The sequence below is a fragment of the Sardina pilchardus genome, chromosome 15, assembly GCF_963854185.1.
Source record: "Sardina pilchardus chromosome 15, fSarPil1.1, whole genome shotgun sequence".
NCBI classification, from domain to species: Eukaryota; Metazoa; Chordata; class Actinopteri; order Clupeiformes; family Clupeidae; genus Sardina; species Sardina pilchardus.
Window position 1 is genome coordinate 4,714,599 of NC_085008.1, and position 15,000 is coordinate 4,729,598.

General features: G+C 49.1%; 1 protein-coding gene across 1 annotated transcript in view; it reads left to right on the top strand.

Moving 5' to 3' along the window:
- tgfbr3 (transforming growth factor, beta receptor III) overlaps positions 1–15,000 on the top strand; it is a 105,537-nt gene that overhangs the window by 81,758 nt on the left and 8,779 nt on the right. The window contains exons 12-16 of the mRNA XM_062555563.1: positions 992–1,192; positions 3,681–3,974; positions 6,532–6,664; positions 11,831–11,875; positions 12,083–12,190. Of these exons, the coding sequence (XP_062411547.1) occupies positions 992–1,192; positions 3,681–3,974; positions 6,532–6,664; positions 11,831–11,875; positions 12,083–12,190 (781 nt within the window). The remainder of the gene's footprint in view (positions 1–991; positions 1,193–3,680; positions 3,975–6,531; positions 6,665–11,830; positions 11,876–12,082; positions 12,191–15,000) is intronic.

The following is a 15,000-nucleotide window of genomic DNA, read 5'->3' on the forward strand; positions in this document are numbered from 1 at the left end:
CTTACTGAAGATCTGTACAAAAGAACCACTTTTGCAATCTGTTGCTGCTTATTGTCATGATCATGAATCATATGTCTTATGAGTTTCCAAGGGTTATCAGGCTTATCATTTATTATAGATTAAAGCTCTCTGTTGTCAAATGTTTCATGTTTGACTTTGAACACGGGAGGCGGATAAATCATCAGCCATGCAGAATGTGTTTTGAACGCAGTGTTAGGATCTATGTTTAGAGGATGACCAGTTTGAGCTGGATTGGGAGTCTGGATGGTGCAATGTCTGGAAGAAGCTGCAAAGTGTACTGTAGGTTTGATGGGGCTTCCAGAGTATCTGGGCCTCGGGGAGACTACAACTCCCAGACTCCCTCAGTGCCAGTAAAGTACTTGGTTGGCTCATGAGTGGGATGGATGATTCAGCCTCTGACCGCCTCGCCACATGATGTCTGTTTCTTGAACTCTCGACCTGACATTCTGGAACGTTGCCATTCCTTTTCCTTTTCTACTTCAAAGCCATTCTCTCTCTCTACTCCTCTCTGTCTCTCCCTACTTCTCTCCCTCTCTCTCTCTCAGACCCCATTTTGAGACCTCAGCCCCTCCAACTCTCTTTACGTCTGTTTACTACCATTCACTGTGTTTCTTTCCCCCTCTCATATTTTTATTGCTCTTTTCATATTCCCTCTCTCCTTCTCAATGTCTCTGTTGTCTGCCTCTCATTGTCTCTCTCTCCCTTCCTGTGCCTCTTGTGGTGTTTTTCCCCCTACTTTTCTGGTGTCTCTTCTATCACTCTTGTCTCCTGCCGTGACTAAGTAGGCTGACCCACAGCACAGATAGGTCAATACCAGATGCATTCATTTGATGTCAAAACTGAGTCCATCATTTCATTGGATCTCCTCTATCGTTTTCTTTCCCATCTCTCTTTTCCATCTCTCTCTCTCTCTCTGTCTCTCTCTCTCTCTTGTTCTCTCTCTTGATGGCTCTGTCCTCTCTCACCCCAGTTTAACTGTACGTACCGCAAGAACCAGGGTCCAGACCACAGTCCCCCTCACCTCTTCCCCAGCCTCGGCTTCCCTGGAGGGACAAAAGACGAAGTGGACAACGTCACCTTCAACATGCAGCTGCACAGCACCAGCCTCTTCCTCGTGGACCCCGACCAGGCCTTCTTCACCATCTCAGAGAACAAACCCATCTACGTGGAGGTGAAATGAGCAAACCCCAACACTAAGACACATGCCATCCAATATACACCAGACATGTTACAGTTGATTTCCTCCAAAGATTTACTGTATGTAGCTGATTTGATTTGAAATGTGAATCATTCACCTTTTCATTCACATTTACCGAAGGGATATTTGTGCAGTAGTTTATTGGTTTATTTTTAAGAACTCACTGTATGAAAGAATATAAGAACTCACTGCATGGAAGTATGCACTGTATAGTATTCCATTTTCTGTGACATTCCATCCTGATAACTGCTGTTTATGTAGTGCTTTTGTGTCAGCTCTGGTTTTGTGCAGAAGGTGTATAAAAGGGTGTGATGGGCGGACATGTTTAGTTAAGAGCAGAGAACCTCAGTCTTCTGTTTGGCTCTGCCATTGTCTCACGCACTACTGAGAGAGAGTCTGCTAGTGCTACCCGTGCACTGGATGAGAAAGGAACATTACAGCTCATGTCTTGTTTTACTGCCTTGTTGATACAAGGTCCCAGAGCATTTCAAACTTTTCAAACCCCCACTTGTATTTTCAAAGCCATAAAGTGGGTGTAAACGAATGATATCACAATATATTACACTTTACAGCGTGTGTTATATGTATATAACATACATTACTTTAATGTTACATTTGGAAGTATTTAAACCCGCATGTACTCAGTAAAGAGAGATGGCGCTTTCTTTTGTGTTGGACGTGTGCAGGATCTGTCATGCCAAAGTCAGGACGTTAACAAGGTCTGTCTATGGCTCCAATGAAAACATTGTTCCAAAAGATGATGCCGTAAAAAGCAGCCCCTGAGGAGGGGCTCTGTTTCGGAGCGGGCGCTTTGAAGTGGCAAATTTATGGCCCCGACAGGAGCGAGGGAAGATGGCAGAGTGGACAGAGCGCCAGCGATGCCACAAAGGGCCTCTCTGTCCGCTGGCGTCGGACCCTATCCCCCGCTCCCCTTCTCCTCCCTCCCTGTCTCTCCCCTCACTCTCTTTCTCTGTCCCTCTCTTCTCCCGCTTCGGGCCGAGGGGTTCGCACGGCTCTGAGAATTCTGACACGCGGCGCCCGGGTTCTGACACACGTTCCCAGGCTTGGGAGGATGACCTCTTCGCTCGGCACGGACATTGCCGGTTGAGCAAATGTGGCCTCCGTATGTCCCAGTTACTCTGCTCAGTCCTCTCTCGCTTTTTATGTGTGTGTGTGTGTGTGTGTGTGTGTGCATGCATGTTGGTGGCACAGCCAGTTCATGTACTATACTTAAGTGCCTGGCACAAGCAAAGGCAGGAAATAGGATGTGATAGTTTTATTGCTCTTGAGTAAGTACTTGTATCTGTGCTTGTGGGCTATGTGAATTGGTGTGTGATGTGTGTGTGTGTGTGTATGTATGTGTGTGTGTGTGTGTGTGAGAGAGAGAGAGAGAGAGAGGGAGAGAGAGAGAGAGAGAAAAGGGGGAGAAAGAGGGAAAGAGAAGGCAGAAAGAATGGGGAAAATGTGTGTTCCTTCAGGCGGACGAGCGTAACTCAAGGCAGGCAAACGTATTTGTCAAGCCTGGAGCAGTGGTGCCACAGACAGAACCAGATGTGTATCACACTTTATTTTTCAGCAGAGAAAGTGAGAAGGAGAAGTAGAGAGAGAAAGAGAGAGAGAGAGGGAGAGAGTGAGAGAGGGAGAGAAAGGGACACCATAAGTCAGGAGGAAATACCTCGTGGTCTGAAAGACGGAAAGATCCTCTTAAAACTGTTGAAGGCAAAGAAATCTCACTTTGAGAAAGCTGTGATTCTTGGACCCACTCGCCAGCAGGCTTCTGACATAGTTCCTCTTTGCCTTCCTCCCCTCCTGTCTTACGCACTCTAATGCTTACAGTCTCTTGTCCTCTCCTCCTCCTCTCTCTCTCCCCCTCCCTCCCTCCCCACCTCCTCTCTCTCTTTCGAAACCCCCCCCCCCCCCCCCCTCCAAACAATGAATGACCGGTTTTTAGTCCGGAGCGCGTTTGCTTTGATAGTTTTGAGACAGGGCTCTCGGCTAACACGCGGCTGGCCCTGCAGCAGGAGCCAGAGTGAACAGGAGTGGCTGTCAGCTGCGCTCATAAAGGCATGATTTAGCACGCGCCGAGTGGAAGCCGATAAGAAAGCGGCCGCCATGCCTCCCGCTCAGGGTGCAGGCGGCTCGCTCGGCTCGGCTCGGCGGCCCTGTTTGGTCATGGCCGTCCCTGTGAAGTCGGAGCGGAGGAGAACCGCTCCGGGGACGGAACACAATTAATGATGATGTGTAAAGTGTAAATCACACCAAGTGTTTGGAACGCTACATGCTCTCAGACGTCAGAGTGAAAGGTGTTTATGTAAGATTGGATGTAGCTCAGTTTGGACAATTTGTACAGTTTTGTTACAGAGAACTGCGCCAAGAATCAAGACTTAGGATTCTCCCTCCTTGTCTGGTCCTCTTTGTTTCTCTGTCTGGTGTTAAACGTGTCTTCTTCCTCCCTTTACAGGTGTCGGCCACCAAGACAGATCCTGATCTGAGCTTCGTGTTCCGAATCTGCTTCCTCTCCCCAAACTCCAACCCCAACGTGGAGTCGGAGTACAAGCTGATCGAGAACATCTGCCCCACCGACGACTCGGTCGTGTATTACCAGTCCCTGGTGGAGCAGCTCAATCCCCTCGCCCAGACGGAGCGCAAGCGCTTCAGCTTCACCTTCAGGCCCAAGTTCAACACCTCACTGCTCTTCCTGCACTGCGAGATGTCCCTGTGTTCCAATGGCCCCAACAACGATGGACTCACTGAGGTAGCTCACTAGACCTCCCCTGTTCTTCCCTCTTCTGGCTCTCCGTTGTCCATAATCGATCTCTGTCTTTCATCTGTTTCTATCTTTGGCAGTGATTTTCTAGTGGTTAGGGATCTTGGCCCTCCAAATGCAGCACCAGGTGGTTGTTCGATTCCAGGTTCTGCCAACATTGTTCCCCAAAGCCAGGCCCATATCTCCCAAAGTGCTCTGTCTCTATAGTTATTTCACTATGAGGTGCTCTGAACAAGGAGTATTAGCGAAATGACGAAGAATTGTATCATATCTGCTCTACATTTCTTCTCTTTTTTTCTACTCCACAGTCCTCATCTCACCTCCATCTCTCCTCTACTGCTCTCTCTGCCTCTCTGCTCTTCTCGTTTTGCTCTGTTGATTTCTTTTCACCACTCTCTCTCTCTTGGCTTCTCATTCTTCTCCTCTCCTCTCTTCTCTCCTCAGTTGTTTTCTGCTTGTCTCTCTGCTCTTCGCCCGCCCTCGGTAAATCAACATAGATTCCAGACTCCTCAGGTCTCTTGAGAAGCAGGGAATCTCAGACAGCTCCTACAGACTCTCTCTGCTATTGTATAAATCAAAGCCCGCATACATAAAGCATCTCGGAGTGAAATATCTGACTCAGGATCAGGCTGGCCTGTCTGTATCCCAGTCACATAGATAATGTTTATACAGAGCAGTCCTGATTGCAGACCAGCGCTGGGCCTGTAATGAATACAGGCTGAGAGCCAGGGCATTGGCACAAATCAAATCAAAAACATGGAAGTTGGGTTAAATGACAGAGAGATTGAAATCCTTTGATTTTTGTATGAAAGGGCCTCCAGTATTTCAAGTAAACTGCTCCAATCTTTGATTCTGTTGGACTTGGGCCTCGGATGAAGATAAAGTGCTCGTCCGTGTCTCGGGCGTGATTGCCCAGAGAGAGTGTCGTGGCGGTGTGCTCGGCGCGGCGCAGTGTGGTTCAGAGGGCCGTCGTTGGCACGGCCCGCAGCTGCGCACCATCTGCCAGGCCTCATCCATCCTCGGGCCTGCGGGCAGGAAGCATAAATCTCCTCCAGGTCTCCCCTAACAACGCCGCCGCGCTGAGGGAAAACAGAGCCTGCCTCCCGACTGAAGTGTCGTGATTTTTTTTTCTTCTTTTGTTTTCTCCTCTAGTCCATTGAGCTCTTTCACTCCCTGCATTTTCATTCATTTTCCCTATATCCCTTCTTTTCTTCATTTTGCTCTCACTCATTTTCTCCCTGCAATCTCTCGCACGCTCTTCATGTCTCTCTTTCTGTGTCTGTCATCTCCCTGCTATAAGTTGAGCTGTAGAGAGTGGAACTGCTGACTCAGGCTTGTGTAGCTGTGGTGTTTACTCTGCAGCAGTAATCTGGAAGGGGATGAGAGATGAGCCTCTTTTAAATAGGTACCGTCCTCGCCTAATTACATGTGCGGTTTGTGGGAGATCAAAGGGGTCACTCCCTCGCACACTTCTGAGAGAGACAGGGAGAGAGAGAGAGAGAGAGAGAGAGAGAGAGAGAGAGAGAGAGGAAAGGAGAGAGTTAGAGAGAGTGTGTGTGAGAGAGAGGATAGGAGAGAGAGGAAGAGAAAGAGTTAGAGAGAGAGAGAGGAAGAAAAAGAGTTGGAGAGAGGTAGACAGAGAGGATGGGAGAGAGTGAGAGAGAGGTACAGTGTAGATAGATGCTGTAGCACAATGCTGCATTTTTTTCACTACAACTGCCCTCAAATGTCAAGCCTCCCATTCCCTCTTGGCTATATCAATCACCTCATAAAGCCTTGTCTGACAGTGTAGATGAAGACACAGACCACAAATGATCACTGTGTAGAGATGACATGATGTGTTTTGTTCAGTTGCGGTTCTATTGTTGGTTTGCTTCAGCATAAGTTTTACTGTGGGAATATACTCTGTGAGTTTAGGTCCCCTTATTTGTGATGCATGCCATTATTAACCCTTAAATGCTGTTCCGGTCTAATCTGACCGGTTTACAACTTCTCATGGCTAATTTATCATGGCTCCTGTGTTAGTTACTAACTGTCTGAAATTCCGTCCTGTCCTACACTCTTGCACAGGACTTTAGTGCAATAACCTAATAATAATAGGTTTTTTTTGTAGTCTACTCCAAGATACTATGTAAATTGTCCCTTGGGGATAAATAAAGTGTTTTTGAATTGAAAAAGAAGAGATCCGAGGCACTTAAAAAAAGATGGATATAAAAACTCTTATTTTCTCATGACTCCTTAAACATGCTACCAAGGGCCGTGGAACTGATCGCATGTTTAAGTAGTCATGAGAAAAGAAACGTTTTTATATCCATCTTTTTTGAGTGCCATGGATCTCTCTTCTTTTTCCATATCTGGAATCCCTGCACCGAACAGCACCAAAAAGGATTTAGACTAGAACTTGCAGCACTCCAAACAGACTGTTTTTGAATTGAATTGAATTGAATCGAATCGAATCGAATCGAATCGAATCGAATCGAATCGAATTGAATTGAATTGAATTGAAGGTCACCAATGCCGTCTCTACCGTTTGGGCTCTTTGCAGTGCATGCAGCCGGCCGAGGCATGTGCCTCCATGGACGCCATCACTATCATGAAGATGACGGTGAACACCAAGACCTCCAGTAAGACCCTGGTGGTCGTCCCTGACGGAGTCACCTCCACCATGGAGCTTCCAGGTAAGACCAGTGCACACTGCACGCACGTGGGCAGGACCCTACAGCCATTCTCACACTACACGGATCAAGTTGTCATGCTGTCACTGTAATGGACTTAAGCCGCTGGCAGAGGATGAAGCCCAGCTCAGGACGAGATGCTGTTGTTTTGTAACCGGATCCGACAGGCATGAGTTCCTTTTCCTAGAAAAGGCATGTTTTCAACACAGCACTCCTCAAGCCAAGGCCCCTTGTGTGCTGCGTTAATAAGGAGATCTACGAGTGGATGATCTCACTGGCAGTTGCAAATGAGGAGGGAAAAATGGGATTGTGTTATGGGAAAAACTCAGTCATATCTCAGGGGGAGGAGAGGAAGAAATAGGGACAGACGGACAGACAGACAGACAGAGCGAGTTAGGGAGACGGAGATAGAAAAAAGAAATGCTCTGTAGTGTCCAGTGTCCATCCAAGCCATATTCCCATCGGACAGATGACCTCAGGTCTGTGTCTGACCCAAGCCTAGTGAAAGCCCAGTGAGCTGTATGCTGGCTGCTATGATATCACAGGCCCAGCCCTCTGTGGAGGCACCCCTTGGTGATTACATCCGGACCCAAAGGAGGTGTTGGTCTGGCGCATCACAGCCGACTTGAGGTTACGGCACTAACGAAGACCAGGGGTGCCACACATACTGTATGCAGCGATGGCCTGTGTGTGTGTGTGTGTGTGTGTGTGTGTGTGTGTGTTGGGTAGGGGGGATGGGGGATTGGGGGCAGGAAGTGTGTCAGGCATAAGGGACATGAGGGGGACAGACTGCATAGAGTATTTCACCAAACTGTGGCAGACTGCTACATCTGGAAAGTGTTAGCATGTGATAGGGAGTGTATGAGGTTAAGTATGACTGTATTTGTGTATGTGAGTGTGAGTGTGTGTGTGTGTGCATGTGTGTGTGTGTGTGTGTAGAAGACAGCTCTTGGGGAGGCCTTGTGTCAGTTCTGGATCTGAGTTTTAGCTGATTAGTAAACAAAGAATGTTCCAGCACCAAACCACAGTTGTTTCTACTTAGAGTCAGTTTCAGAAGCCCTTCTCACTCTGAAGCGCACACATACACACACACACACACTCACACACACACACACACACACACTTTAGGGACAGGGAGAGTGAGAAAGGAGAGGATTTCAGCCCATACAGCGTCCATGCCTCATTCTCTCCAACCTTTCCCCTCCTTTCGTTTTATCATCGTTCTCCTGCATTCCCTCTCCCATTCCCTGTCTCTGTCATCCCTGCTGCCCATGTAGAGTGTGTGTCGTAACTGTGTGGTCAGCTCAAGAGGGAGGGGTACATCAGGCCGGGGGCTTAACCCAACATCACACTTTACTAATAATGACCTAATCTTAGATGGGGGTGATATCATGAGAGCCTGAGAGCCTCTCTCTCTCTCTACACACACACACACACAAACACACACACACAAACACACACAGACACCAACGCACAAAGCCTCTACCTCATCCATTCCAGCAGCCAGTGAGCCTTCCCCCATGTGAAATGAGTCAATCACCCTGGCTCACGTCTCTAATGGAGATCATTCCTCAGTGACTCAGCAATACTGCGGATGCCATTACTCCAGCTCTCGGGTAATTGGGTCGCCATGGCCACAGGTCGTAGCGGCGACCCGGCGGTGCTTGATTAGAGACTTCCAGCCAAAAGCAGCCAGCGAGGCTCGGACCGCGGCCCGCCAGAATGACACGGTGGCAGACACTTTTGATTACGCTTGGCCCTTTCGGTTGTCTGCAGTGAAATTAGCACCAGCCGCGTTTGCACGGTTTTATGTAGCGCATACACAAACAAGATATGATGGGCCTAAGTGAATCCAGATTCGCTCCCGGCCTCTCTGTGTGTGTGTAAATCCAATGTGAATCTAAAGTGCGTTGCCACACGGCCCAGCTCGCAGATGTGGTTCTGCCCTGGGCCCACGGGGCAGATTGATAGTCCCTCCGCTATGATGAAGTCAAGTCAAGCTGCGCCATAATCATAATGAGCGAAATGCAAGCTGGATCAGATATTAAAAACAAACTCCACACTTTGAACACAAAGACATCTCTCATGGCAAGGGAAGGCGGCTGGAAAACAAGTGGTCTTTTCACAGCAGCTAGGGGAGAGGGAGAGGGAAAGAGTGAGAGAGAGGGAGAGAGAGAGGGAAGGGAGAGAGAGAGAGGGAGGGGAGAAGAAGAGGGAGAGGAAGAGGAAGAGAGAGAGAGAGAGCCCTGGATGGGGTCCCAGCGCATGCTCGACTCCATCTGCAAATCAAAGAGAGATGTTTTTGGGACCAGCGGCCGTGGCCATGGAAAAAAACACGGTGTACCCTTACGGCAGGATCAGAGCGACCTCAACACATTGACCCTCCCCTTTACACACAGGCGCCCGCACACACACACACACACACACACACACACGCACACACACAGAAATTGGAGTTGAGAAACGATTGATCTAGAATATGTAGTGACATGCCAAAATGAAGCAGTTGATTGTCCTCTAAGCAAACACACACACACACACACACACACACACACACACACACACACACACAGACAGACGCACACACATTCGCACAGACGCACACACATACACACACACACACAGAAAAGTGCTTGCCAGAAATGGGATAGTTGATTGTTCTGTGCGACACACTTGAGAGCGGGAAAAGCAGAGGAGTGTGAGAGTGTGAGCGCCAGCAGTTGCCCAATCAAGGAAATGGGCCAAGCTTTACACACGCTCAGGCACACACACACACACACACACACACACACACACACACACACACAAGGCCTTGTACTTGAGTCATCTTGTCTTCCTCCAGTATAAGAGGTCAAGGGAAATCAAACGTCACATCACACGCTAGAACTCTGCCACGGAACTCGGTTCCGTCAGCCGTTGGCCCAAACGCTTGAATGAGAACATCGCCCCTCGTTTTCGTGCTCTCTCTTGTTCCCTTTCGGCTGTCTTTGGCTCTGTCTCTCTTTCTCCAGTTTACTTCCTCGCCTCTTTCCTTCTCCCACTCCCTTTCTATCCCTCTCTCATTCTCTCTCTCTCTCTCTCTGTCTCTGTCTCTCTCTCTCTGTCTCTCGCTCCAGTTTTTTTTTATCTTCCATGCTCTTCTCCGTCTTCACTCCCCCTAATCCCCCCCTGCACCAGAGCCAAACTCACCACAGAACAAGCGAGTGTGTTAAACAAAAGGCTGCTGACACAGGGAGGTGTGGAGGCCAAAGGCCCAGCTCATGTGATGTTGCTTTAAGTGTGTGTGCGTGTGTGTGTGTGTGTGTGTGTGTGTGTGTGTGTGTGTGTGTGTGTGTGTGTGTGTGTGTGTGTGTGTGTGTGTGTGTGTGTGTGTGTGTGTGTGTGTGTGTGTGTGTGTGTGTGTGTGTGTGTGTGTGTGTGTGTGTGTGTGTGTGTGTACTTGTGTATGTGTCTATATGTGTTGGTGGTGAGAGAGACTTTTTTTGTCTATGTGTGCGTTTGTGTCTTGAATGTGGGTTTGGGGAGGGGTGTGTGTGTGTGTGTGTGTGTGTGTATAATTTTATATGTGACCTGTATTGTGTATTCTGTTTGTGTGTGTGTGTGTGTGTGTGCGTGTGCGTGTGCGTGTGCGTGTGCGTGTGCGTGTGCGTGTGCGTGTGTGTGTGCGTGTGTGTGTCCACTTGCCTCCTTGGACAGAGCTCTGTTTGCATGGGCGTTACAGTTACAGTACTGACCCAGTAGAACCGAGCCCTTGGCCCTCAGCTCCCAGCTCCACAGCAGGGTGGGGTGAACCCTGAGCCCCTAGCCCCCTCCCCTCACCCCCTCCTCCCTCCTCCTCTCCCCCCTCCTCTCTCCTTCTCTCCCTCTCTCTTCTCTCTCTCCCCCTCTCCTTCTCTCCCCTTTCCCTCGCATCATTAAAGAAAATGCTGGGTCTTAACTTTCAGCCTCAATCTCTCCCCATGTTCACGTATAACTGCCATACGCACCATTGCTGACCTCACCCCAGTTATGAATGTGCTAATTTTCTTGGCGTGGGTTTGGGAGCTGCCTGTACTCCCCACACTTCTCTCAGCATTTCTCTCTCTCTCTTTTGCTCTCTCTCTCTCTCTCTCTCTCTCTCTCTCTCTCGCTCTTCTCTTTTTGCTGTCTTTGCACATTTATTCACAGACCAGGGGGATTTTGTGGTGTTTGGCTTCTCTGTGTTTTTGCGCTGAGTGTGGCTGAGATCGTATGATGTGTGCGTATGTGCCTGTGTGTGTGTATGTGTATGTGTATGTGCATGTGCATGTGTATGTGTGTTTGCCTGCATGAATGCATGTATTTGTGTGTGTCTGGGATCAGGGATCAGTCGCTGTCCACCACCAGAGAAGGCTCCTGTGAGGGCTCCCAGCACAGCTCTGTCATCAGCACCCCCCCCCCCCCCCACTACCCGCCCGTCGCGCCCAAGGTGTCTCCTCTCTCCTGTCCTCTCCCCCTCCCCAGAATGGTGGCCTTTGTGCCGCTGGGCTTTGGACGGCGCCCAGGCCGTCCCGAGGCCCGGGAGCCACACAGGGACCATTGTGCAGGGGAGCACGGGCCTAATTAGAGCTAATTAGATCAGTGAAACTCATCCATGTTATGAGGGGGAGCCAGGGAGACAAGCCCCTGGTGCGTATCTGAGATCAGGCTACAGTAAGACAGAGAGAGAGAGAGGGAGAGAGGGGAGGGAGGAGAGAGGGAGTGATAGAGAGAGGAAGGGAGAGGGAGGAAAGGGAGATAGGGAGAGAAGGGGAGAGAGATCGTATCAGATCAGGATCTCCTTTCATTGTTACTGTCCAACAATAACAAGAGGCAACGTATAATGTTATATGAAAGAGTCCATTAAAATAGCTGCTTTTGTGTGTGTGTGTGTGTGTGTGTGTCTGCGTGTGTTCTGTTAACAAACTGCTCTGCGCTTTGCGTCCACTCTAACCTTGGCGTGGAGGCACACACTGTGCGTTTCTTGGAGGAGGACACCCAGCACCTCGTCCAGTGTGAACGTGCAGCCAGACTGGAGTCAGCGTCCATCCAAACATTCCCCCTGACCCCCCCTGGCTCTCCTCATTCTGGACGCATACTGTACTGTATGCACGTCTGACTGTTTCTCATGCCAGCTACAGATGTTGACTAGGTGTCTTGTTTCCTTTGCAGTTACGCCCACGGAAGATGACCGGACAATAGACGCTCCAAGCGAACGTGAGTTCACCATGATGAAGGACACATTTTATTGACCCCCTGCCTTATTGTCTGTGTAGGACTTTACGCTAATTTAACCAAAATAGATATAAAGTGGACAGCGTCATTTGAACAACAAATGTCAACAAATGCATAATTTACTTCTGTCCTGTCAGCTTTCTGTGAGTATCTGGATACTTAAGTGTGTGTCCTTTGGATGTCTTACAGCTGAAAGTTATGTGCTGGACACCACGACAGTAGTGGGCATTGCCTTCGCTGCCTTCGTGATCGGAGCTCTGCTGACAGGAGCCCTCTGGTTCATCTACTCACACACAGGTCAGTTTCTCTCTCTCTCTCTCTCATCTATCTGTCTATCTATCTCTCCATCTATCACTCTCTCTCTCTCTCTCTCACACACACACACACACACACACACACACACATACACACACACACAAACACATGCACACACACATACATGCATACACAAACAAACACATGCATGCACACATAAACTGGTGTGAACTTGTTGAACTTGCATCAACCCGGGTGTTGGCATGGAACCTAGGAATGCACTGACAGTGCTACTGGTCACGTCATGAGTGGGTTAAAAAAGCGCTGGAAAGAATAGCAGCAGTTGCCCCCGTTCTAATGATGGAGCCAGCGAGGGCCTCTGGTGACAATAGCCCTTCTACTCCTTTTGCCCATAAATACATCCTGTTTGTCAGCACAGGCCCCAAACTCTCCTTCCTGGCTTTGAAACGGTTGGGGGTCGACGGGAGATGTGTGACTGTGTGTGTGTATGTGCGTGTGTGTACGTACTGTATGTGTGTGTGTGTGTGTGTGTGTGTGTGAGAGAGAGAGAGAGAGAGAGAGAGAGTATTGTTTCTGTTTTGTTTTGTGCTTTGGCAACACTGTACCTACAGTCAGGCTAATAGAGCAACGTTGAATTGAATTGAATTGAGAGAGAGCATGTGTGTTTATGTGACAGAGATAGAGAGAAAGAGAGAGCGTGCTGAGAGAGAGAGATAGAGAGAGTGAGGGAGAGAGAGTGTGAGAGAGAAAGAGAGTGAGAGTGAGGAAGAGAGAGCGTGCTGAGAGAGAGAGATAGAGAGAGTGAGGGAGAGAGAGTGTGAGAGAGAAAGAGAGTGAGAGAGAGAATGTCCATGGCCATGTCTCAGAGAGGAATGTGTGTATGCTTGTGTTTGTGTGTGACAGTCAGTGGCATTCCGGGTCCGATCGGGGCCAGAGCGCGGCTGGAATTCCCCGTGTCCGGCGCAGAGGGAAGGGTGTGTGTGTGTGTGTGTGTGTGTGTGTGTGTTTGGGGGGTGAAGTTGAAGCAGGGCCCACAGGAAGAAGAGGCCACACACTCTCCGCCCGCTGGACGCCAAGAGCGCTGACCCCCGCACTGAGGCCGAGCAGAGGAAGCGCACGCTCACTCAGAGAGCGGAACCATCCGACACACACACACACACACACACACACACACACATGCTCTCTCTCCTTTCTCTCTCTTTCTATCACTCTCTTATCTCTCTCTCTCTCTCTCTCTCTCTGACACACACACACACACACACACACACACACACACACAGACATACACACACACACACAGACACTCACACACACATATATGTAGGATGTGCACATGCACACATGCATGTGAATACAAATGCTCACTAGGTTGTATGCTCAATTTCTCTCAGTCACACAGATGCTCACTCAATACAAATGATATCCACACATACCCCCCCCTCCCAAACACAGCCAAACACACACAAACACAAACATGTTTTCCCTGCCTGGTTTGCCAAAACAGTTCCAGACCTGCTCCCCAGGGTCTGGAGTCCATGGCCACGTCTCAGAGACGGGCACAGTGACCCACCAGCGACCAGATAACCCACAATGGGCCATTTCCAAAAAAAAAAACAACACGGTCCACTGCCGCACCTTCACCTAGTTTCACGCAGATTGGACTGCAGAGATAATAACACAAAGATGTGTTTGAGACGTGGCTGTTGCGTTCTCTTGCATTCGATGGCTGTTGCAGGAGGGTGATGAGGTTGCGGTGGTTGTTGTCTCAGCTTTGCCAGGCGGCACCCTCGGGCCACGCTCCGCAGTCCTCGCGGGGGGAGTCGTGTTCCCTCCGTCCACCGCTGTTTATCCTGGCCGCTCTTTCAAAACCATTACTTTATTGGACTTTTATTACTATCCTTGGGAGACTCACAAGGAAAAGAGACGCCTTGAGCCTTGAGATTGATTTGGACCGCGCTGCGAATCAGATGGACGCCGCTCGCGAAAAAGAGCGGAGAGCGCAACAGGTGTAAAAAATCCCCTTATGAGAGGCCTGCGAGTTTACTGCGAGGTGAGCGCCGCGCTCAAGTGGATGGAAGCATGTGGTTCTCATAAGTGGCCCGCTGTATCAAAGCCCTCCCCCGGGGGTCAGGGAGGGCACTGGCTCTGTGCTGCACCACACAATCGGAAAGTATTGACTCATATACCCCTATATGGAATCACGGACATAAAGATATAAAACCCCATGACTTCTTTTCTTGTAGAGATTTCCAATGTAATCCAAAACACAAGTATATATGGGCCCTACGCTCAAAGTGTATTTATATAAATAGCCAGGGACCTATTCTCGAAACATATATATATATATATATATATATATTCAAGAATAGGACCCTGGCTATTTGGAAATCGCGGGAAGATGAGAACTGCAAAAATAAGCCAGAATAGGGTCCCAGCGGTGGGCAAGAATGTCGGGTGGGGGCACGGCCCTGCTCGCGGCCGGAGGCTTCTCAGGTTTGCTCGGTTAGGCAACTCTCTGGAGCTCGTCCTCCATGTTGGCCATGAGAAATGTTGCTGACTCATGTGCTCCAAGATAGCCTTACGAGATAGCCCACGATGGCCTCCTCTGGTCGTATCATGCACTGATTGCATGTCACGCTAATATCCGTGATGGTTGTCCGCAGTTTGCAGCGCTTTGGAAAAACAAACATCTATTTTTGGTCACGGTTGCGGTATTTCAAAACCATGTAAAATAACACAACAGCACTTTTTCTTAAAACAAGAAACCCCTACTAGTTCAGGATATTAAAAGCAAAAGGTTTCAGAGTTACCACAGGCCATCAGTTGATGCA